This window comes from Myotis daubentonii, chromosome 14, assembly GCF_963259705.1.
Source record: "Myotis daubentonii chromosome 14, mMyoDau2.1, whole genome shotgun sequence".
NCBI classification, from domain to species: domain Eukaryota; kingdom Metazoa; phylum Chordata; class Mammalia; order Chiroptera; family Vespertilionidae; genus Myotis; species Myotis daubentonii.
The window spans coordinates 39,601,947-39,626,053 of record NC_081853.1 but is presented as its reverse complement, the minus strand read 5'-3'; the positions used below and the strand labels follow the sequence as shown (position 1 = coordinate 39,626,053).

General features: G+C 38.2%; 1 protein-coding gene across 4 annotated transcripts in view; it reads left to right on the top strand.

Moving 5' to 3' along the window:
- Positions 1-24,107, top strand: part of ZNF385D (zinc finger protein 385D) — a 718,409-nt gene that overhangs the window by 628,564 nt on the left and 65,738 nt on the right. For all 4 annotated transcript variants that reach the window (XM_059664070.1, XM_059664069.1, XM_059664072.1 and 1 more), the window contains one exon: positions 9,701-9,863. In XM_059664070.1, coding sequence (XP_059520053.1) covers positions 9,701-9,863 — 163 coding nt within the window. The remainder of the gene's footprint in view (positions 1-9,700; positions 9,864-24,107) is intronic.

The following is a 24,107-nucleotide window of genomic DNA, read 5'->3' as shown; positions in this document are numbered from 1 at the left end:
GTGCCCTGACTGGTAGGAATGGAACTGGTGACCTTCTGGTGCATGGGAGAATACTCTCAACCAACTGAGCCACATCAGCCAGGGATACACTTACAAAAGCTTTTAAAAATATTATTTACAAAATAAACCCTTTATCCTTTGCTCATAATAGAGACAGATGCCATTAGGTTTTTCTCCCCTCCTTTATTTATCAAGGGGAGAGAAAGAAATCTATATGACCTAAATCTTTAAATTCCCCTTTTTCTGGATGACAGGGTGTAACCTATTCAACTAAGACAGTCTTACTTCAGACATGTTAATAATATTCATTAAGCACAGCTCTCTTTTATATTTAGTCAGCCCTCAATTACTACTCTCATCCTGCCTTGTTGCTTTTGACCTACCCTATAATAATAAGTTTCCTGTAAATGGCTGATTCCATCCACTACAATTTTAACTGAGAGAACAGCCCCCTGCTAGGTTTGGAGGCCACCTCATTGTAGCCTCCTACGAAAAGAGTTTACCGATCCTGATATCACGGATCTGATGATAGAACCTTTATCCTTGTGAATTCAGCCTCCAGAGACCAAATGCTAAGATATGATATTCTATATGTCAGAAGAAATTGATCCTTTCTTTCCAGTTAACTTATTTTGGTGTGAGGATGAAAAGGAGGTGATTCATTCCGTGGCTGAAACTTGAAGATTTTCAAGCACTTTAAGAAAAGACTTTTTTTTTTAGGCTAAACTGTGAAGTATACTTTAGCTCAATGAAGAATTTAAAAATATGTTGTCTTCTACACTGTCAGTTGGAGTCTTAGTTCATTCACTCAAACGTAGCAGCTGATTAAGGATTGTGTTTCAGTGGTAAAACAAGAAAAACATATTTTATTTGCCTTTCAAATGGCACTTCCCAGTAGCTTGGGTTGCCATCTGTTGCTGATAACTCCCCAATTTAGCTACAGCCTAGACTTCACGCTAAGCTCCACATCAAATAATTAATTTCAGAGCCCCTGTTTCTTCGATGTTTTAAAGAGTCCTTGAACTCAACATACCCTAACCCAACTCATGTCTTCTCCCCATACATTTGGACCTCTTTGAATGTCAAAAATTCTAGAAGACAGAGCCTCCATCCAGTCATGCATTTGGAAGAAGCAGAAAGCTGTGAGAACACCCCTCAAAATTCACCATCAATTCTCTCTATTCTTGACATTTTTAATTCACCTATTAATCAAACGTGTGTACTATCCTTTCTCTGTTTTCTTTCTCGTCATCACGTTCTTAGCTGTGGACATCCCTTCTTTGGACCATCACGATAATAATCCAACCCTTTGCTCCATCCCATTTTTGCCCCTCTCCTCCCATCCAGCCCAGTCGTCCCTGGCTGAGTGATCTCATTAAAATTTAAACATATGTATGTTTCTGTATTTCTTAAAAACCTTTGAGCAGCCTTCCATTTGAAAAGAGATTAAAGAGCATAACCCCCCTTATCCAAGCCTACAAGGCTCTCTGCTAGAGCTGACTTGTGCCCAGTGATACTTCCTGGTGTCTGAAGGCTTCACATTTCAAGATAGAAACAAGGTTCACATAGTTTTCCATCCTTTATTTGGCACTTCATTCATTTATTGGAGCTTGTATTGAAATAACTTAAATGGGTGAACCCTCAGATCAAATGGTGCTAGTAATGGTGTCTAAAGCATGGGCCCAAGGTAGAGAAAAATTAGTAATGTGAAGTTTAACCCCTTTGCAATGGGACTTGCAAATAGTTTTTTTTTTTGCATTTTTCAAACCTTTTTTACTTTGCTTATAGTATTTTTTTAATAGAACAAACTTGTGGATTTAGTTTAATTTATCAGTCTGACTATTTCTCTATCCCTTAATTGCAATAGCATCTGGCCACAGGTCAGTCAGTCCTTGGTGAATGAATGAAGAGAAAAAGGATGGAAATAAAGGTGAATTCTGCCTGTTAGTCTAAGTTCTTAAGGTTATGTGTGATATCTTACTCCCAGTGCACCCAAAGTGCTTCAGAAAATTGTTATGGTGCTTAACACTGACAAAACATCTGGCTCAAATATCAACCATTATTTTGTGGACCCAAAGACTCTCACTAACAATTGCATATTTTAGAGGTGATCTTTGGGACAAGTTCACTAAGGGAACAATTGTAACAATTCTCAGATGTATGAATTAGAAATTAGAAATGCTACAAACCTATAGAAGGAAGTCCTTCTCTGACTTATGGAGAAATAAGGAATTTATTAATTTTCCCCTAATGGAAGGTGCTTTTCTTCAGCAAATACAAGGTATATATATATTATTACATGGGTTTGTAGGGAGGAAAATGGGCTAATGATGTCAGAATTAATTTGCCTATATTGTTTTAGAACATAAATATTCCATTGTGAGAGTTAAGTGGTATAAACAGAGAAATAGCACTTGAATACTGCAAATGCCTATCTATGTATTTAAAAGAATTCTGTGTTAAATAAATCTTAAAATGCAGAGTCATCACTGGAATTACTCATTGCATTTCCCAGATTAAATAAAATCTTAGTAGTTATTCATCAGAATTTTAAAAAAAGTGAAACAATCTCCATATTATTCCTTTGCAAAGAGCGCTCCCATATAAATAGCACAATTTGCAGTTGGTGATAAGTTTCTCCTGGAGAAAAAAATAATAGTTTGTGTTTGTGCCAGATGCTTTTCCAGCATTAAGTGCCATAAAAACTCCCTGAAGTGTGTTCAACAGATAAGGCAAAGTGCCAGAGAATGGCAGGGAATTAAGTCGAACCCTGTTCACATGTAAAATCCTTTGAGACACCATATGCATATTTCCATATTGAAGTAAAAATGTGAAGCTAATTCAAGTGCATTTCCTAGGCACTTGTTTAGAGATCTAGATTAGGACTTAGGGGACGCAATGACAAGGAGCATTAGGTCTTTCCCTGTCTATTGATAGAGTCACTCTCTTTTTTAGAAGAAACAGACATTTAACCCTTGTTATGGCAGTGACATCAGTGGTACCCAACACTACATACCCCACACTACATGGAGTAGGTGACATGTGCTAATAGACATCTGTCAGCAAAATAAGGTGTTATGCAGAGAGAACTAGTCATACAAAGGCTAAAAAATGATTTCTTCTCGGGGTATTTTTCTTAAGAGAATAAAAGGGATATACATCCATCCTTTATCTGCACTACAAGCAGATTTCCTTGCTAGAGAATGACCTTGTGACTATGACTGAGGGGTGGGGACTTGAGGTAGGTAGATTGCCTAGAGGAGGAAGGCGGGGGTTACATAGAGGAAGCATGCACTTCATGCCAGAAAATAAGACATTTTTCTCTGCTGCTGATACCAACACCTATGACAGATTGACCCTCGGACATAATTAAATTCAACATTTCTAATTACCTCCAAACTTTTAAATGGTACATGACAATCACACACAGAGAAAAGTATTAAGCTATGGGCATTGTGAAGGGATGGATATTGAATACTGATTAAGTAGTTAGACAATGTGTTGTTGTTTCTAATACATCTCAATTTCATACAAGACATTTTTGTGATTATATCACTGGAGTTAAAACTCACGTGAGGTCTCAGGCTTACAAAAAGCCCCCCAAAGTATTGAGCCTACTTAGCCAGGTCCAAATATTCCTTTAGCTCAACTAGACCATGCACACTGGCTTCAAGAGCTCCACTACCAGCCTGTGTCCCCCAGTGAGGGACCCAACATTAGAAGTCAGTGAGGTAGCTGTTTTGATTCCAAATTTACAGAAAAAGATGGTTTCACAACAGGAACCAGGCAAAACCTCTCAAATGAGCTTCTTTCACTCAAATGAGTACTCCCTACTTTACCATTCACATTAGATACTTGAAAACATTAAATGCTTAATGTTTAAAAATCGTGAATGTTTGTAGATGAGGTGAAGAGCTTTGAAAAGTTGAGTCTATCTAGATTCTTTTTTTCCAACCACATAAGCACTTAGTAACAGGATATTTTCTTTGCTTATAAAATAAAAGTTAGAGTTACCTAATGTACCTGAAAAATGATGACATGCCTCTCCTTTGTTTATTTAGGTGTTTTTGTTTTGTTTGTTTCAGTGAGTAGTGGTAGTGTATAAAAAGCATTTTACTCTTGGCGCTATTATCTTCTTTATTCTATTTTTTTCCCATTCATATGACTGTCACTGTCCATTTCTCTATTGAAGAGTGCAGAAGACAGGGACACATTACATTTAAAACAAGGCATCCATCACTTGAGCTCAGAGAGAACACTCATAATTGAATTATGTTTTTTACTTTGGGTCTCAATGCCAGTGAATTTTCATTTTTATTCATAATGTAGTCATCTACTGCTGCATTAACTACACAATCAAAAATTAAAATAAATTAATAAATACTCTGCATGGGACATTTAATTAAGGAATAAAAATACCTATATTACATCACTTCCCCTATTGTGTAAGAGAATTTGAAAGGTACATGTAGTCACAGCGGTAAGGAAAATGTAAAACAATGAGCTCTTCTATCTGTACATTTCTCCTTCAAATCATTTAAGTGGAGTAACAGAAAAGGCACTCTTCTTGGCTTACCGGAGTGGTTTTTATTTGCCTGCTGGTGAGAAGTTTTCCTCAATAAAAAAGCCCTACGTACATAATGAAAGAACCAGGATATGACTAACACTACATTCATTTAATGCAAATAAAAATAGTGACTTAGATGCTTGTTATAGTGATGCTATAAGAATTGTGATACAGGGCTTAGCTTTGCTTGTATTCTCATAGGGTTGGGGGTTCCCCCAGCCCCACAGAAAGGATAATGGCAGAGCATTCAGTAGAGAGGTAAAAAAAATGGGGTCCAACGGTCACGCTGCAATAATAATTAGCTTGGGGAGAAAAAGTAAAAAAAAGAAAAACTCCAAAGAGAAAGTCACAAGGACTTGGAAAGCACTTACATGGGATTTTAGAATTGTATGGAGGTTTTCAAGGTTGATTTACTATTTTGATTTAATTTGTCTTGGGTAGAAATTTTCCAATTACATATGTATCTGAGTTATTTTATTTTTTACTTCTTTTTATGACTTGTTCTTAAGGAAATAAACTTTTGATAATTTTTCTGGGTAATGCAGGTTGCTGACATTTAGACACATGCAACTGTTCTGTCTTCAAATAATTATGCATTAATCTTAAAAAAAAAACCTAGACTTTGGATACTTATAGAAGAAGGGGTCATCTTTGTAGAAAATCCACTAATATTAAGATGAGTGGCTCTGAAACTTTAGTTTGCATCAGAATCACCAGAAGTGCTTGTAAACATGGATTGCTGAGCCCCATCTCCATCGTTTCTGATTCAGTAGGACTGGGATGGAGGTTGAGAATTTGTATCTCTAACAAGCTCCCAGCTTCTGTTGCTGCTACCGGTCTGGAGACCACACTTTGAGAACTAATGCTTTATAGAAATGTTCAGTTAAGCTGAGAGTGGAGAAAAAGGGGGTTAAGATGGAATCAGGACTTGGAGATCTTCTATTGGTATATGCAAATGTGATATTCAAAATATTTCACTAGCCACTGACCAAATGGAATGCATACGTGTCTTAATCCATATGGCGAAGCCTGTGCCCACTGCCTCAACATTAGACCTGAGTAAGTGTATGCCACCTGAAAATGACATACTGATTAATCAAAATTTTAATTTTTTTTAAATATTTCTTCAAATATAAATCTAAAATAAGTGTTTTAGAGTTTAGGATACTATATCATGTTTTATCATTTCATTGTTGTCTTTATCTCCAAACAATCTCAGCTAAAATATTCAAAATCAGATAATTTAAAAAAAAGAATCCCTCACTCATCTGTTATCTCTGCCCTCCTCAAAGAACATGGCAACTTCTTTAATAACTACTGTTCATTTTTCTCATATTTTAATAAATTTGATATGTGGTAAAATTACATGGTATCAACTAACAAAGATCACTTTTTCCTTTTGGAATGATGTGTTCATGAAAATTAATTGGTTATGGTAACCAGATACATATACTTACAATACACTTCCTAGTATAAAAAAGAAATGTATTAAGACACCTTTATATAAAAGAGATGGTGAGTAACAAACAGTATACCAGGTATTGGTGCTAAAGGAATAAAATAATACATGAATATTAAATATCCTATGAGTTTCACAGTAATAGTGATTTAAAAAGAATCCTCTTAGATAAGTAAAATAAATGTGTGTGTATGTGTGTGTGTTTCAGAAGGATGAAACTTCTCCTGAATGTTAGCCACTCGACAGTTATTTTTATCTACTTTGGAACTTCCACTGTTTTTAAACTGGAAGACATTTTGAAATTCTGAAGATAAACGTTGATGACTGAACAGTCTGACTGGCTACTGACGACTAGGGTGTGGTGGTGACATTTGAAGTGGCATCATTCTTTTCTTCAGGAATGTGTGTGCAGATCTTTAATGTCAGCACTTGCCACTTGTTAGATTTGCTGGTGTCATGTGCTAGTTCAAAGTCAGTAATAGTGATTTTTATTACACGGTTCCCCAGTATTCCACTTGTCATTTAAAAGTAAGTTGTCACAGCCCAATTTTGATTGTTCTGCTCACTTCTGTGTGTACTCCGATCATCTGATTCTGTTTCTAGTTTTAAAATACAAAATCCTGAAATGTGCCATAATGAAGGAGTACACTTCTTTAACCTTGGAATCATTCCTGAGGAGAAATAATTGTTTGCTTGTGGCTGACGGTTCCCAGGTTTCTGGGAAAGACTTGACTCCGAAACTGGCTAATAAATAACAGGAAACAACCTTGGAGGGAATGTGGTGTGCTCCGTTACATCCAGCGTCTCTCTGCCCAGACGAGGCCCACAGAGACATCTCTGGCCAACTGTTGCTTTAAAAAAAAATCTCCCAGCAGGATTCTTACTTAGGTTACAGTCACAGAAAGATTAGATATGGCTGCATAATCTATCCAGTCCAGCGAAGTGGCAGAAAGGGGAGTAAGAGTAATGAGAGTTGGCTGAGTTGGTTTTTGTTTTATTTTTTAGGTTTTTTTTGTGGTTTATTTTTTTTATACAAGGAATACACTTTTATACAACACACCCATATTCAGTTGGACCAAGAGTTATGGGGTTCCTATACATAGAAAGAGTAATACTAATATGACCTAAAAGTAGTCCAATACATTCTACAAACATTAAATAAGGGTGGATGACAAAGAAAATTTATAATATCCAGAAGGGTTATCTGCATTCGGTTTCCAACTGTCCATTTCCACCTCACGACACACACCTGCACCATCACAATTACATTGATCCCCTCTAGTGCTACCTGCATTCTGTACACCTTCGTTCCCCCAAAACCTACACATCATGGGTTCTCCATACCACTTTGAACCTTTATATCATTGGTGTGTTTTGGTTTTTTTTTCAGATTTGAGGGAGGCTTAGTTGTCTTTCTTTTAATCAGATAATTTTAAAATTAAGATGATTATTATCAGGGTGCTTTGGGGCTGTTATTCAATTAACAAATGAGTGTGCATTTTTTATTTTTTGGTTTTCTTTTGCTTTTAATATATCCAGTGTCTCAATTGGACACACCAACTATTAGTCATTTTGTTATCTCCTTCTCCCACAACTCCCTGAGCCATTTCACTGGTGGGAATCATTGGCTTAGTTGTATCTGTATGGAGAGTATTTGGGGGGTATAAGTATTCTTTTTCTTGTTGGGTTCTTTTCGAGTGTTTCTTATTTTCCAAAATAGTGACACTCTCCTGGTCCTATGGTATTCTAAAACAAAGTGTTATTTGGTTGTAAATACCACTGAAAATGCATATTTTATACATGTATGTGTAGATATTAATGTTAATTTAAACACTGTCTTTAATAGGTATTGTATATAAAACATTTACTACTATGCTAGGGGTAGGAAAAGTATGTAGCCAGTTGTCTTGAGAAGATGACCCACTATATTGTGGATTTAATTGACTATAGCATATTGTCCTCAAAAGATATGTCTAAAGAACTTTATTTATTAATAAGAAGAACTAGGCAGGAAATAAAAAGGGACACACCTCTCTGTTCATCAAAGTTGCATTCTCCATGTAGAATCAAACCAGTCCAATCTATTGCTGGTTTGTCAATTAACTATAGCCAGTGTTAACTTCATATTTTGACTCACACTATGTCTTTTGATGTTATGTGTTGTTGGAAAACTTGTAACTGATGCATGAGTGTCCTTTCTGTTCAAACTGTTTCTAATATATGATTTCCTTGTCCAGTGTTCTTTCAATAAGGGTACCTAGTCCTTTGAGGATACTTGTCAGAATGATGCAAATGAAGGTGTAGATTAATTATTTATCATTTATAGAAATATATACTGCAACACCCTACCTACCACAGTTGCTGTGATGAAGAGGACAGTGTGATTATTATTTTTCTTGCAAAATGGAACCTTGAGTTTATTTATTTAATATATATTCTGTTGATTTCAGGGAGGTAGGGAGAGGGAGATTGAGATAGAAACATTAATGATGAGAGAGAATCATTGATCAGCTGCCTCCTGCACGTACCTTACTGGGAACCAAGCCTGTAACCGGGCATGTGCCCTTGACCGGAATCTGACCTGGGACCCTTCAGTCCTCAGGCCAATGCTCTATCCACTGAGCCAAACCAGCTTGGGTTTAAATAAGCCTTTGGAAGTAATGGGCAGTCTAAGAGACAGAGGTCTCCGCTGAGATAGCTTCTTTGCGAGGTGACATTTTGAAAGGTTTCTGAGCTGGGAATCCTTCAGATCTAAGAATTTCCCTGCTTATTCCCAGTCTACCCAAGCCACCAAGGCTCCCCCCCCCATAAATAAACATTAATAAATATAGATCTTTAAGATGATTTTCTATCTCAATGAATGTGTCTCTCCACTACCATAAAAAGATAGTTTTAATAAAATATAAACTTGGGAATATATATATATATATATATATATATATATATATATATATATATGAATTGCATTGGACCCATTACATAGTCAGAACACACTGTAGCCTCCTGACAATGGACCGGGGCCTGAAAGACTCATATGTTGAAAGAATGCCTCTACCTTGAATTTCTAAGGCCACCCTCTATGGGAAGCAAGCCGAAAGAAAGAATCTGAAAATTACCCAGCTTCTGTGTACTCCATTTGGACCTAGGCAATGCATTTGCTTTTGAACTCTCAAGCTTCGATCTCAGCCTCCTGAGTGCCCACTTCCTTGTTATATGTGAACCTTTTCTTCTAGACACCTGTTGGGGACTGTATTAATAAGACACATTGTAGAAAGAGGAACACATTTTCCAAGCCAAGAAGGTGAGAGCTATTTCTTTCTAGGGCTCTTGTTACTTGGGAGCCCAGCATCTTCTGTGGCAGAACAAAGGCCGCACAGGTGAAAATTCTTATTTTTTTCCCACTCCACAAAGAAAATGTTGTTGATGTGGTTAGTGTTCAGCTACATGCCTCTTAAGAGAAGCGATATATATTCCTCCCTTCCAACCAGAGGTTTTAGAACTCAATTTCCATTGCTTTCTAGCATCATTCTAAATAGAACCCTACTGTTTGGCCATGGCCAAAATTAGCTTGAATGGTACCGATTATTGAAAGGGAGTCTGTATTTGCAGTAATACAGAGAATGCTAGTTTAGAAATGAGCCTGATTGCATGGTTCATTTTGTTCTCCTTTGTAGAGCCAGGCTGCGGCCCACTACAAAGGCACGAAACATGCCAAGAAGCTCAAAGCACTGGAAGCCATGAAAAATAAGCAGAAATCTGTCACTGCCAAGGACAGCGCAAAGACTACCTTCACCTCCATCACTACCAATACCATCAACACCAGCTCTGACAAAACAGGTTAAGCAACGATCTTTGTTGTTGTTGTTGTTGTTCTTGTTGTTGCTGCTGCTGTCGCCGTCATTGTTCTTTGGGGCTTCTTCCCTTGTCTAACCCTGTGTTTATTGACCTATGTCCCTGCCACGTTGATTCATGCATGATCCATCTTTCTATGTGATGGCAATTGTTTCCCCTCATTTTTTTAATACCCTTCAGACACTAAAATTATCACAAGTTATACTGCAGAGTTTGCATTTGAAACAGTCCTGTGACTGTTTTAAAGCAACACACAAGTCATAAAGGCATTCGAAGCCATGTCCCCAATAACCCTTGTTGAGAAGTGAACCTTTCTGACGTGCATTGTTTGCATCTAGTGTGCAGCACTCTAGCCTGAGACCGCATGGCAGATTTGATTGAACGGTGCGTACACAACAAGGTATGTCAAATGAATTGAGAAGGCCCCAATAAGGGCATTATTGCCGACAGGCCTTATTCTCATAAATCCCAAGCAGTGCAGTGTTTTAAGTAATTCTGGGCTTGTTACGGCTGGGTAACCTCTCCTCTGCATACACAGGTAAGTGTTATTGATACCAATTACTCTTTTTAACAGAGTCTTCCCAGTGAAATAATGGCCTCTGAATGGCCCCTTGGGATAGCTCCTGCAAACAGCTAGTTTATTTGCAGCAGGGGAAGTCAGTGGGGTTTCCCTAAGCTGACATCTGAAAATATAAGAACACTGGTCTTCAAATTTTACATGAAAGTCCTGTGTGATGTATGGATGTACATTTAATACACTACTGTCTAAAACAAGAGCTGGTACATGGTTCCCAGTTCCTTCAAATGGCAATGTTCAGGAAGCATCCATATCATCATAGATAGTCTTAGCTAGAGGAAACTCTCCTGGTCATGACTGATAAAAATATAAAATGCTACAGTGAGCAAATAGAACAGATCATAGTGACTTTATGACACCTGGTTGCATCCATGAGACACATAGGATCTGGGGAGATGCCTGTTCCTATGTGACTCTCTAAGGGATGATGATGTTCTCTCCAAGTTCCCATGACAACATCGTTGTCCCTTACCCAGGTGTTATTGGTAGATGCATCATGCTGTCCTCCCTGAGAACTCTGTGTACTTTCTGAAGCTGAGTGCCTCTGTCATCTTTGTATATTGTCACGAGGTGTACGTGGCTGAGTAAAATGTCTATTGGATGCTGAATCTTCTCTCACCCCCTCGATTCTCTGATTCATTTAATTTTGTGTCACAACATACTACAGGTGAAAAAGAAGTACTTGTCATCTTCACTTCTTTGATATCCAGAGTAAGAGCTGGATTATGTCGCTTTATTAATTTAGATGTACAACTTACAGGGAAAGCATTAATCTTTTCTCTATTAATTTAAAACGTATTCCCTTCTTTTGGGGAGCTATCAGGGAGTGAGCAGTAATGAAGCAGGTGAGTGTAATTTTTGTTCCCAGATATTAGAGCACAGATTGGCATCCCTAAAGCCATAATTTCCATAAAGAAATGAATGCATTTCATTTGCAAAAAGATAGTAAGTAGAGAGAACAAAGGGGTAGGTTTGATTTAAAGAGATGAGTTTGTTGTAAAGAGTTTGATGAAAAGTTTTTACTTGCCTCCAAATGTTTCTATTCTTATACACTTCAATCACTAATGGCTATTTGGGTTTCCTTGACTCCTCTTTTTTTTTTAAATTTAATTTTATTGGAGTGACATTGGTCAACATGAACACATAGGTTTATGTATGGATTTCCAAGTTACAAAATCTGTACATAACACTATGTTTCCACCACCCAAAGTCGTCTTCTCCTGTCACCTCATATTAGGACTCCCTTCTCCCTTAACCCCCGCCAACTACCACACTGCTTTGTGTTCATAAATTTCAGGTTTATATCCCACATGTGAATGAAATCATATGGTTCTTAACTTTTTCCATCTGACTTATTTCACTTAGCATAATGTTCTCAAGGTCCATTCATGTTGTAAATGACGCTATTTCATCCTTTCTTATGGCTGAGTAGTACTCCATTGTGTATATGTACCACATATTCTTTATCCAGTCCTCTACCGTAGGGCACTTAGGCTGTTTCCATGTCTCGGCCACCGTGAATAATGCTGAAATGAACATTTGGGTGCATATATTTTTGCGTATAAATGATTTTTAGGTTTTCGGTTGTATACCTAGGAGTGGGATTGTTGGGTCATATGGTAGCTTTATTCTTAATTCATTAACTCCTCTTTAAAATGCAAAAGTCTCTGTTACATTGAGAAGGCACATCTTTTAACAATATATATGTACATGGTGGGTAGAGCTGCTATCTTGGGTTAAGAAAGGCTCCCACATGGGTTATCTCTGTTTGGAACTCATTTTTCCATTTCTCAATTTAAAGACCAAAATATAAATGGTGGTAGTCACCAAGGCTCTGTCCTTTTAGAAGTGGAATGGGAACAATTTTTGGATTGGCCTGTGGGTGTCAACCTACATCAATTAACCGATTCCCAGTGGAGATGCCGGAACTTGCCCACTGGTTGGAATGGCATTGAAATGGTGAAACACCCTTTCAAACTAGAGCTAGAGAAAATTCCAGAAAGGCAGAAGGGATAGTCAAATCTATCAAGTTGGTAAAAATATGTTAAAGCCAAAGGAAGAAAATTATGAGCATCAAGAAGGACATTGCTCTCCTAATCTATAGGAATCTGTTCTCAACCTTCCCCCAACACCAAACACACACACACACACACACACACACACATACACACACACACACACAACAAAACAAAACAAAACAACAAAAAAACAGTCTCATAGGTTGAAAGACTAAGGCTTCTGGCACACGAACCTGGTATTTTAAGCCAAATTTTATAAAATGGGGATTTCCACAAAACTGTCTATAAGAAGTAGCCTAAGAAAGTTCTAGTCATGTTATAAATTGTTATCTCATTTGTATTGCAATATAAATCAGAGGCACCTATGCTAACCAAGTCGAGTTTTTAAAAAAACAACACGATTACTTGTCTTTTTACTGCTGTCTGTTTCCTCATACTAATGAGGAAGGAACACAACCCTGAAAATAAGATGGGTCTCTGAGGCATTTTCCTAGAACAGTTAAATACTTGGAGCCAGACACAGAGAGAGATAAGACTCTAGAATTAAAGTTCATGTATTTTTTTTTAATAAAAAATGTTAACCATTTTGATTAATGCACAAGGTTGTTTTGGAATTTTTGGGCTTATCCATACATAAAATATATAGATGTGTATTAAATCACATTTTACCAAATTACTCTTAAAAACAATTCAAATATATAAAAAAACTATTTGCTTTTACAAAGGCTAAATAGACAATGCTTTGGTAGATAAGAAACTTAAGAGAAAGCTGGGCAACAGTACTGAAAAGGGCAAGAAGTAATGTGGACTTGAATTATAAAACTGACTTGGAGTTTTTCCTGGGTTTCTCAAACATTCAAGAAATAGAACACTCATAAAAAAACAAATTTTCATCCCAGTTCTATTTAATAAAAAGAGAGCTGTGAAAACAATTCCTCTTAAATTCCTAAATCATATATTAGGGGTTTTAATTGCTGCCTTGGGCTAACAAATATGTCTAACTGACACATTGGGTAAGTTTTTATTCACTAATTTTATGATCTTGGAATTCTCTTTTATTACTTAATGTCAGTCTGCGTGCTGGAGTGGTGAGTAATAGAGAATGCTTAGTGATCAACTACTGACTGCTCACAGAAAGCCTAGCTCCCCTATCTCTAGGCAAGAAAGATTCTCCCTAACATTAAAACCTAAGTTTAGTCCTTGTGGTCTAATGAGGAGTATTCGATTGGTGAATTCACAAGAAATATTTACACGACTAAAGTAATATTCTTAAAAATAATTTGAACACTCCAAAACTTTAGTACATGAGGATGATTGCTATTTATTAAAGAATTTTTTATAGAGTAAATATTTCCATTTTCAACATTGACTGGAATTACTTTGATCTAGCTAGTTGTGTGGGTGTTTTTTTTTTTAATATAAGAGTTTTATACAAAAAAACATAATGAAAAAACTTAAGAAATTATGCTCAAAGTAATTTGGCAAATATAACTCATTTGGTGTTTGTTTTTTCTTCTTTTTTTCCTATGAATTGAAAAATTCAGAGGTTTTGGGTTTAGTCTTATGCTAAGTCATCCTCTGATATTGATATATATATAATTGATTTCAGAGAGGAAGGGAAAGGGAGAGAGAGATAGACACATCAATGATGAGAGAGAATCATTAATTGGCTGCCTCCTGCACACCCACTACTGGGGATTGAGCTCACAACCTGGGCATGTGCCCTTGACTGGAATCAAACCTGGGATCCTTCAGTCCGCAGGCCCACACTCTATCCACTGAGCCAAACCCACTAGGGCCTCTGATCTTTCTTTACTTTTCCTTTTTGGGAAACCTTATTAATTCCAAGTGCCTATCAGTTAGTTAGGCTAGATTGTACTGCAGTAATAAACAACTTCGAAATCCCAGGGATTATTGCAACAACTAATTCTTTCTCACTCACACCACACATCAGCTGTGGTTTTCTTTCCATGTTTATTTAATTCCAGGCCCAGGCTAATGAAGCAGTCACTAGCTTAATATTACCATTTCTATGAAAGACAGAAAAGAGAGTCATGAATCAATAGGCTTTTAAAGCTTTTTAATGGAAGTGAATTTATAACATATCTCTCACTTCCACTGCCAAGTCTCATGGGCAAGCCTGATTATAATGGGCAAGGAAGAATATCTCTTCTAAGGAGGTGGCACTGTGTGAGTGAACAATAAAATACAATAGTCCCCCATGGCTTCAACTGTCACTTGTGCTGAGATGTCTGAGCATTCCACATTTCTAACTTTGTTCTTTCCCTCAATTCTGACCTAACTTTCCATGAGTCATTGTTCACTCGCTGGGATGGCTTGTCAGCACTTCTGTTATTCAGATTAAAAATGAAAAAAAAGGTAAACTCATCTTGACCATCATCCCCAACTTTCTGTTCATCCTGTTTTCCTAGTTTCATTTTTGGTCCTGCTCATTGTCTTTGGCTCTTCTCACTATCTCAGTTCGCACGTTGATTCAATTGTTGGAATCCACTCCCCTCATAGTCCCAAGAAAAACATTTTTCCTTCTTTTATGCACGGTTACTACCCATTTCCTGGCATTGCAGGTGGGTGTGCTGCCCATACAATTGCCCTAGCCTCAATTTTTGCCCCTTGACAATCCTCTTCATCCTGCTATCTGTTTATACTAGACAGTACATAGGTCACAGCACTTAGAAACCTTCAATTTATCTTTCTTCTGAACTTCATAGCCCTCTGTGATTTGACCAGGACCTACCTTTCCAAACGTTTCTCTCATTGTTCACCAGCAGTATTTTCACTGCAGACACACTTCTTTAATCTTTGTTTCTTATACTGTTCTTTTAAATTTGTTAAATGTATATATGTTCCTCTTTTTCCTTCTGCCTGTGAATTCCCATAAGAATCCATACTTTTCTAGCTACCATACCATATTCTTCTTAAAATATGAACTTTACTAGAGGTCCGATGCACAAAAATTTGTGCACTCGGGGGAGTCCCTCAGCCTGGCCTATGCCCTGTTGCAGTCTGGGACCCCTTGGAGGATGTCCACCTGCTGGCTTAGGCCCGCTCCCTGGGGGATCAGGCCCAAGCTGGCAGTCAGACATCCCTCTGGCAGCCTGGCAGCCCTCGGGGGATGTCCACTTGCCAGCGGGAGCAGGCCTAAGCTGCAGTCGGACATCCTTAGCACTGCTGAGGAGGCGGGAGAGGCTCCCACCACCACCGCTGTACTGGCAGCCATCAGCCTGGCTTGTGGCTGAGCAGAGCTCCCCCAAGTGAGAGCACACTGACCACCAGGGGGAAGCTCCTGCATTGAGCATCTTCCCCCTGGTGGTCAGTGTGTGTCATAGTGATCAGTCATTCCCAGTCATTCTGCTGTTAGGGTCAATTTGCATATTACCCTTTTATTATATAGGATAGAGGCCTGGTGCATGGGTGGGGGCCGGCTGGTTTGCCCTTATGGGTGTCCCGGATCAGGGTGGGGGTCCCGCTGGGGTGCCTGGCCAGCCTGGATGAGGGGATGATGGCTGTTTGCAGCTGGTCACACTCCCTTCAGGGTGGGGATCCCCACTGGGGTGCCTGGCCAGCCTGGGTGAGGAGCTGATGGATATTTTCATGCTGGTCACACCCCCTTCAGGGTGGGGGTCCCCACTGGGGTGCCTGGCCAGCCTGGGTGAGGGGCTGATGCCTGTTTGCAGATTGGTCAAGCCCCCTCCCCCCAGTGGGGACCCCCACCCCATGAAGGTTTGGGCAGCCTGGGTGAGGGGCTGATGGCTGTTTTCAGGCTGGCCACACCCCCTTTAGGGTGGGGGTCCCCACTGGGGTGCCTGGCCAGTCTGGGTGAACGGCTGAGGGCCGTTTTCAGGCTGGCCAAGCCCCCCTGTGCAACGGAAGCTCCCAGCCTCTTCTTTTTTTCTTTTTTTTTTATCCTGAGATTTATTTACCTTCTATAATTGAAACTTTGTAGCCTTGAGAGGAGCTCAGAGCCCAACGTGGCAAGCGGGAATCTTGGCTTCCTCCATCATGGGGGCAACCAAGCCTCCTGCTTGCTCCAGCTCCGTGGCTGCCAGCTGCCATCTCGGTTGGGTTAATTTGCATATAGTCGCTCTGTTTGGCTGGTGGGCATGGCTTAAGGTGTAGCAAAGGCATGGTCAATTTGCATGTTTGTCTTTTATTAGTGTAGATGTCTTTACCTCTTTTTATTGCTAGATGACATGTTTGTTAAGAATACATACTTAAATAATCCTTTTATTTATTTTTTTCTTTACAGAGTATTTTTTATTGAAAAGATAAAAGATAGTTTTAAAACTTGAAGCAATGAGTTTGTTCTTGAATTAAAGCATAGCAAAGCTTTAGACTTTTTTGTGAGTAGATGTTTCCATGAAAGAAAAATGGTTCTCATTAATCTAAGGAATTCTGAGATATTTCTCATCAAATTTTAGAGGTACAAGTTTTCATAAAGGTCATGAAGTCTAACCCTAAAGTTTGTTTTTTTTCTTTGACATTCTCTAGTTGCACAGATAAAGAATGCTTGACATTTCTAATGCCCCTTAGTGACTAGCAATCGGGAGTTAATTAGCCTAATTGTCAAGATCTGAGAACATTTCTCCTGGACTCTATTACACAATTCTCTATCAAGTCTCAGTGAATTGCCAATATATTCATTAAAGGTACCATGTTACAATTTGAATTTGCACTTTTCATTTATAATTCAGTCTTTTCGTATCTATTTCCCCTCCCTTTTTAAAATATAGAATTATAATCCAGGGATGTTGCACTCACCTCTCAAAGGTGCCAAGAGTGAAATACTTTTGAATCTATCGTTGAGAAAGTCTATGAATGCGAAGGAGGCTTTATTCGCTGTGGATTAATATTGGCTGTAAATGTTTATTGGAATACACATTATTTGTTCAGGGACTTAGAGCGATAAAGAGACTTTTCTAATGATAAAGAAGATATCTGATATGAAATGATGGCCAGCGCCTGCAAACAAGTACAACAGGAAACAGAGCCTCTTTGGGAAGGTCAGTCAATAATGAGGTCACAGAGTCTGAGTTCTTTCCTTTCCTGAGTATTATCTTATTCACATCAGGCCCAGTGCCAGGCAAAACTAGACACAGACCTTTTTTTCCCTTTCCATTTAGCTAGGAGGTAAATCATTAGACTGGTGATCTGGAACTAAAGGTGGTAGATGAATAGTTTGTAAGGAAAAGCCAATGCCAATGTCATTTAGAAAGCAGACAGTTTTCAGCGGGAGACAAGTAAGAATTTGCTTTGTTTCTGTTCTCAAAGGGAAGATGGGAAACGTTTGCTTTTCTTGACATAGGCTTCAAATATCCCAAATGTATAATGAAAAGTATAACAAAGTACAACCGGGGCTTGACATCAGAAAGCCATGTATCTTTGGTATCGTAATGCATATATGTTTAGTATGGTGTATATTATATGGAAATATTCTATACACATATTTACATACAAGTTTCTGTTTGTAGTGCCTGTCCTAAAAATGTCCCACTATACCAGGCCTTTCTAATTCGTATTGTACATTTTCTTTAAGAAGAAGAAGAAAAAAGGCTTTTGTGTCTTACGAATCCATAGCTCTGTTGTAGTCTACGAGGCAATATAAAATCATTTGATAAGGGACACATTTCTATCAGCACTTATAGATCTGGTGTAACTGGGTATAAATGCGTCTTTGGCATCTGGGAAATTGTGCTAGTTCCTGGGGTCTTTCTTTTCTGACCCATTGTCCCAAACAAAGACTCCCAGGGACAATCACTATGATGATAAAGGGCCCCATTGCAAGCATCTTGGCACAGGAGTTCATGCACCCATGTGAGACCATTGATTTGAAATGAAAGTGCTTTTTTCTTTTCTTAGCCTTGGCTCATGTCATGCTTCAGATTGGTCAAAGAAAGAGACTTGATCAAGTGTCCCCTTCTCAAGATGTGTGATAAGTGCTAGCAGGGTGTGTGGAAGCAGATACCTAGAGAGATGGAAAAAGAGAAGGGACATTCAGAAGCAGGGGGAGGGAGGGGGACACCCAATGCTCAGCTGAATATTGTGGTCCTAGGCTCTTTGCATGTGAATCAGTGATGACAAATTGCATATTAGGGGTGACGTGGGATAACAAAAAATCCTGCCACGTCCTTTCCGTGCATGAGGAAATCAAGATGCATGTAATTTTGCGGGTTCCATTAGGCGGATAAGAATTTTGAACTAGATACATTACATATGAATCCCTCCTTGAGTCACAGAAGAATGTCACAGTGAATTTTCATGTGGACAAGAACATGGCATCCTCTTCAGTATAATGGATGAGGGAGGCAGTAAGGACCTAAAGTGCTTAAAGAAGCTGCCATGCAGCTTTGTTTAGGTGCTGGTGTATGGCCTGCACGGTAAGAGGGGAATTAAAATTAAGTTGACCAGCTAGTGATAATTTTATCTTATTGTCCAAAGCAACCGGTCCCTTACTTGTGTATACATGTGTGCATGCACGCACGTGTATATGTACACACTGTGTATGTGACTGTCTTTCTTTCCATACACATCAAATCTATAAAATAAATGATGAGCTAGCCATCTAATAAGCATCTGTGAAATACTAGACACCTGGATGAATTTTAAAAATGAAATTATATTCCCGATGGTTTTGTCTACAGATGTCACACTTATGGAAACATCTGTGTCTATCTGTGCCTTTGTATGTATGTTTTTTTTTAATTTCTGAAGGGATGTTTATTCCCTCTATTTTTGTGCTGTTCTTAGGAATTGAGTAGAGATTAATGATAAAAATGTTCAACTGCAAAATAATTCTTAAAGGTAGAATCTTAACTGTAACAAAAAATGTGGACAGTAATAAGATATGACAGAATGTGAAATGAGCAGTAAAATCATGGGAGAGTTAGAGAACTTTGTCTCCAAAGTGGGAAAGGGAAGGGTTTGATATGTACTAGTAATAGACACGGAGTTTGAAACAAAACATGTTCACAGCACATTTCTCGTAGTTAGGAGACAGAAAGCTTGTACTGAAGTCTTAGTAAACCCGAACTGAATCAGATATTTAAATTAAGAATTGCAACTGCATTTATGCTCTCTGAATTCCAAACTCTTAACCTGGCATCAGAACTTTTTTTGTGATCTAGCCCATCCCTGCCATTTCTGGCAGGTTTTCACATCTCTCCTTAACCACCGCCCAACAAATCACTTGAGGGTTGAAATCAAGGCATATACGTTCTTTTGCCTGGCAGCGTCTTCCTTTATACCTCACCCCATTCCACGCACATGTGCTTATGCACAGATGGGGCACATGTTGTGTGCCAGTGCATACATGCATGGCTGTACACAAACATGTACAAATACATTCACCCTCTTTGCCTGGCTGATTTCTACTTCCGGGCTTCTGTATAAGCTCTGTGTCCCAGCACCTTTGAAATGGTCTATCTCCCTGCTTGTCAACCCCGCCAAAGTTTCACTTCCTTGATGGATCATACACCTCTGTCCTATATATCTTTATCCCAGCAATTCAAAGTTTTGCATTAAAACAATCAATAAATAAAAATATATTACTTTTTTAATACTCCCTCCAAGATATTTTTCCATTGATTTTGTTTGTTTTTGTTAGAGACAGTGGAAGGGAAGGGGGAGGAGAGAGAGAGAGAGAGAGAGAGAGAGAGAGGGAGAGAGAGAGAGAGAGAGAGAGAGAGAGAGAGAGAGAGAGAGAGAGAGAGAGAAACACCAACGGGAGAAAGACACATTGATTGGTTGCCTCCCGCATGCCCCTGACCAGGGCTGGGGATCAAACCTGCAACCAAGATACCTGCCCTTGACTGGGAATGGAACCCGAGACCCTTCAGTCTGAGGGCCGATGCTCTAACCACTGAGAAAACTGGCCAGGGCAATATATTAATTTTATTTTCTGGAAGACCATCCTAAGAATTCTTTTAACAGAAAAAACTAACACAGTCTAAAATATGCAGTAATGGTTTGAGGGCATATAGTCCATAAATTTGACTAATTGAACTTTATTGCATTTACCAATTTATAATACAAATCAAAGGCATTAACCAGTGTAACTCAGACTTTGAATATGCAACCCTTGGGTTGAGCATTTTTCAGAGACAGCATAAAATTAAGTTGCTATTTTAATTATCATAATTGCATTCAGATTCATCATTAAATTACTGTGCTACTTCAGTTTCTAATGAGAGTTAAGAACATTTTAAAAAGCTCTATTGAGTCAGATTGACTATGTACTAACTTCAACTGGTGACATTGGTATCAGGTTAAATTTGAGGGCAGCGAGCATATTTAACTCTGTGGGGCAGAGCCTGTGCCACTCGGACCCTGCACAGCCAGGGCTCTAGCTTGCTTTTGTTATGACTCAGTTTGAGGGCAGCCTTGACAACACTTTACGCTTAAGTGACTGCTCAAATCAATCACCCTCAGACCCACAGTTGGTGCCTGGCCAAACTCCAAGGTGAAGGTCAAGATGCAGAATGTGTAGCAGTAATGATGCCCATTTAGACCTTATTTTATTCTCCCCGCCCCCTCCCCCCCCCACACACACACAGTTTTCTGTTTCCCCAGGAGTTCTCTGGTAGAGTTAAATGAAACCAGAAAAAAAAAATGCATTTCTTTCATGCTGCCCAGGAAGTAAAAGAAAGCGTGGAAAAGAATATATTTTCCATCCTTGTGAAATGGTCAGCGATTTAAGTCTGAATCATGAACTTGAGGTTATTTATTTATTCTTGTATCCATTTATTCATACTCACTCATTTATCTGTATGTACTTTTGCAATATATCAGAGGCTGCAGAGATGAAAACTAAGAGGCAGAACACAAGTTCTATCTGCAAGATTGGGAAGACAAGAAATAAGCCCCAACTATAATACAGGGTAGGAAATGATTTGTCAGGAGAAAATAGCAGATGTGGTGCCATGTGAATCTAGAGCAATTGGAGTGACCCTCTCATATGGGAGGAAGAAAGAGGCACAGATATTATTAACCGGCATGTGCTAAGCTTAATGTCAAGGGTGTGTAATCCCCAGATTAACTCCTTGGATGAAATGTTACTTTAATGAGTACTCAGCATTTGCTTGGTTTTCGATGTGGCTCCTGCCCTCCAGTGACTCACGTTAGTGGAGGAGACAGAGAACAAAAGGCTATTATAACCAAGTGGTTTAGAAATTCTGTGCTAGAGGTTTGTGAAGGTTATGGGAGTACCTGACTCTGGGAAGAAGACCTTCTTAATTTGCAGATAAAGAGACCTGGTTCTGAATTAAATCACTTGACTGAGGTCAACAAATTTGTAGGCGGCACAGCTAGGATTTGAACTGAGTTTGGAATCCTCCCAAGGCTTTTGCCTTTCTGTCTCCTCTTAGGCAGCAAAATGCTTAATCCTCCCATAGTCCTTGTTAGCGCTAGCCCCTGGTTGCTAATTGATATCACCGTATCTGTGGGATTATTCAGGGTAGCCCTCTTATTTTGCAAAAGCCTCTGATACCCAAAGGTGCTGCTGTAAATGGTTGCCTTTTCATATCAGCCCTTGGACTTGTTAAATGTGTGCCTGCCCACATTTATGCTCTTTATGTCTTTATTGTGCTTTTCGCCTGCATGGAAGCTGGGAAGAGAAGATAAGGTTAAGGGCCAAAGCTTTTTGCTAGTCTACATTTTGTTAATGAAAACTATGCTGTTATTTTTATTATTTTGCCAGACAGGAAAGCTCCATGTGTATTGGAAAGTAACATCTTTGATCTCTCTGTGTAAAATTTATAGCAGATAATTTAGGAGTTGCATGTGAAGCCATTTCACCTTAGTTTTTCTATGTATGTTGATTTTGTAATACTCTCTAGACAGTGAAAGAATTCTCTGGAAGAACAAGACTCAGGTCTTTAATATAAAAGAAAAAGAAAAGTCTGTTGTTTTTTTTTATTTTGGGCATTAAATATTATTTTTTTCTAAATGAGTATACAAAATTATCAATTAAAGATAAAAAATTAACTACACTAGAAGAGATTAAAGTCTTGCAGGATGTATATTAACTCCTAGGAATTTCTGCTTTGGAAAAGTGCTTTAATTCTTTCAGGCAACTAAGGTGATATTTAGTGCAGTCATTTTAGTAATTGAAAATCCAGTAAACTAGAAAGGGTTGGTTCAGAGTTCACAAATGCAAGCTTCCTCCTATGTTAGAAGACATTTTAGATCAGTATACAGTGGTATTTTAAAATAAGGTAATATAGTCTAGAGTTCAAGGTTATAAATCGTTTTCCCTATAAGGTTGACAATTTCCTAAACAGGAAAAACAGTGTGGCTTTTATTTCTATAGCTTTTAAAATTTCAATATGTCATTATATAAGTTATTGCACTTTAGCCTCATACAGAAACTTTTTTAAATGTTGTAAAGGTATTATTTCTAAGTTAATGATATCCTCATTTTAAAGAATATTTCCTGCAAAAGAATATGAATATCAGAAATTGGACAGAAATAACAGTTATCTCCCTATTTGTAAAATCTCTCCTTTGCAAATATTATGGAAAGATATATTTGTAATGTAGTATCCTTCTTCTAGTTATTTCCAGGTACCTGTATGTGTTAACTTTTGTTTCCAGGAAAGGGGGGCATTACTCATCACCCTGAAGGATGAATGGGTCTTAAAAAGGCTTTGGAAACAGTAGATGAAGACCAGTATCTTACTTCAAAATAATCCAAGATTCTATCCAGATTATGCATCTTTGTGTTAAAACCACTGATCTAAGAGCTATGGTTGGAGCAGTGATAGAATAATTTACTTGTCATGGCTGTCAAACCATTGAGTGTTTCTGTCCACTAATATTCCTTTCATTCAAAAGGGTAAAGGTACCATCTTTCCTCATACTTGCAATTAATGGGGGAAGGTAAGACAGTTTTCCTAAGTCGTATCCTATAAAACTTTATTTTTTTAGTGCAAAAAGTAATGAAGAAATCAAGTGGGCCTTGATTGACAAAATGTTTTATTTTTTAAAAAAACAACACATTTATAATGCATAAAGCAAATGCATTCAATTTGTAGGTACTTTGTGGTCAGGTTAATGCATTTGAGATGTTACTTGTCTTTACTTAAAACAGTAAGAAATCTGCCTTTATTTTATCTTGATCAAAATCCCACCCAGTGTAAATTTCTGAACTGTTAGGAGTTTCTGGTTTTCTCAGCTCTCTTCTTAGTCCAGAAGGGAAAATAAAACATTCACTATAGTGTGTCACACCCCTTGGTTTGGGCAATGAACATATTGAATTTGGGGTACCTCAACTCACACTCAGTTCAACAGCAAACATTATGAAAATCACATATATGGCTATTGAGGATACCTGTGGCATATTTCAGTTTAATGAAAGCTTTACACAAATACATGAGCGTATATGTGTAGCTTTACCTTTGGTGTGAAAATGAAAATAAAACTTTCCATAGCTGCGTAACATACACATATATCATGTAGCAATATGGTAAATATACACTGTCAAAAGTTACAATAAAAAAGTCAGCCCTAGTTGACTTATTTGTCTAGAATATAGTTCAGAAAAGGTATTTCTGTAAGGGAGCCTGGTATTAAATACTTTAGCTTTTATAAATCACACTGTCTCTGTCACAGCTACTCAAC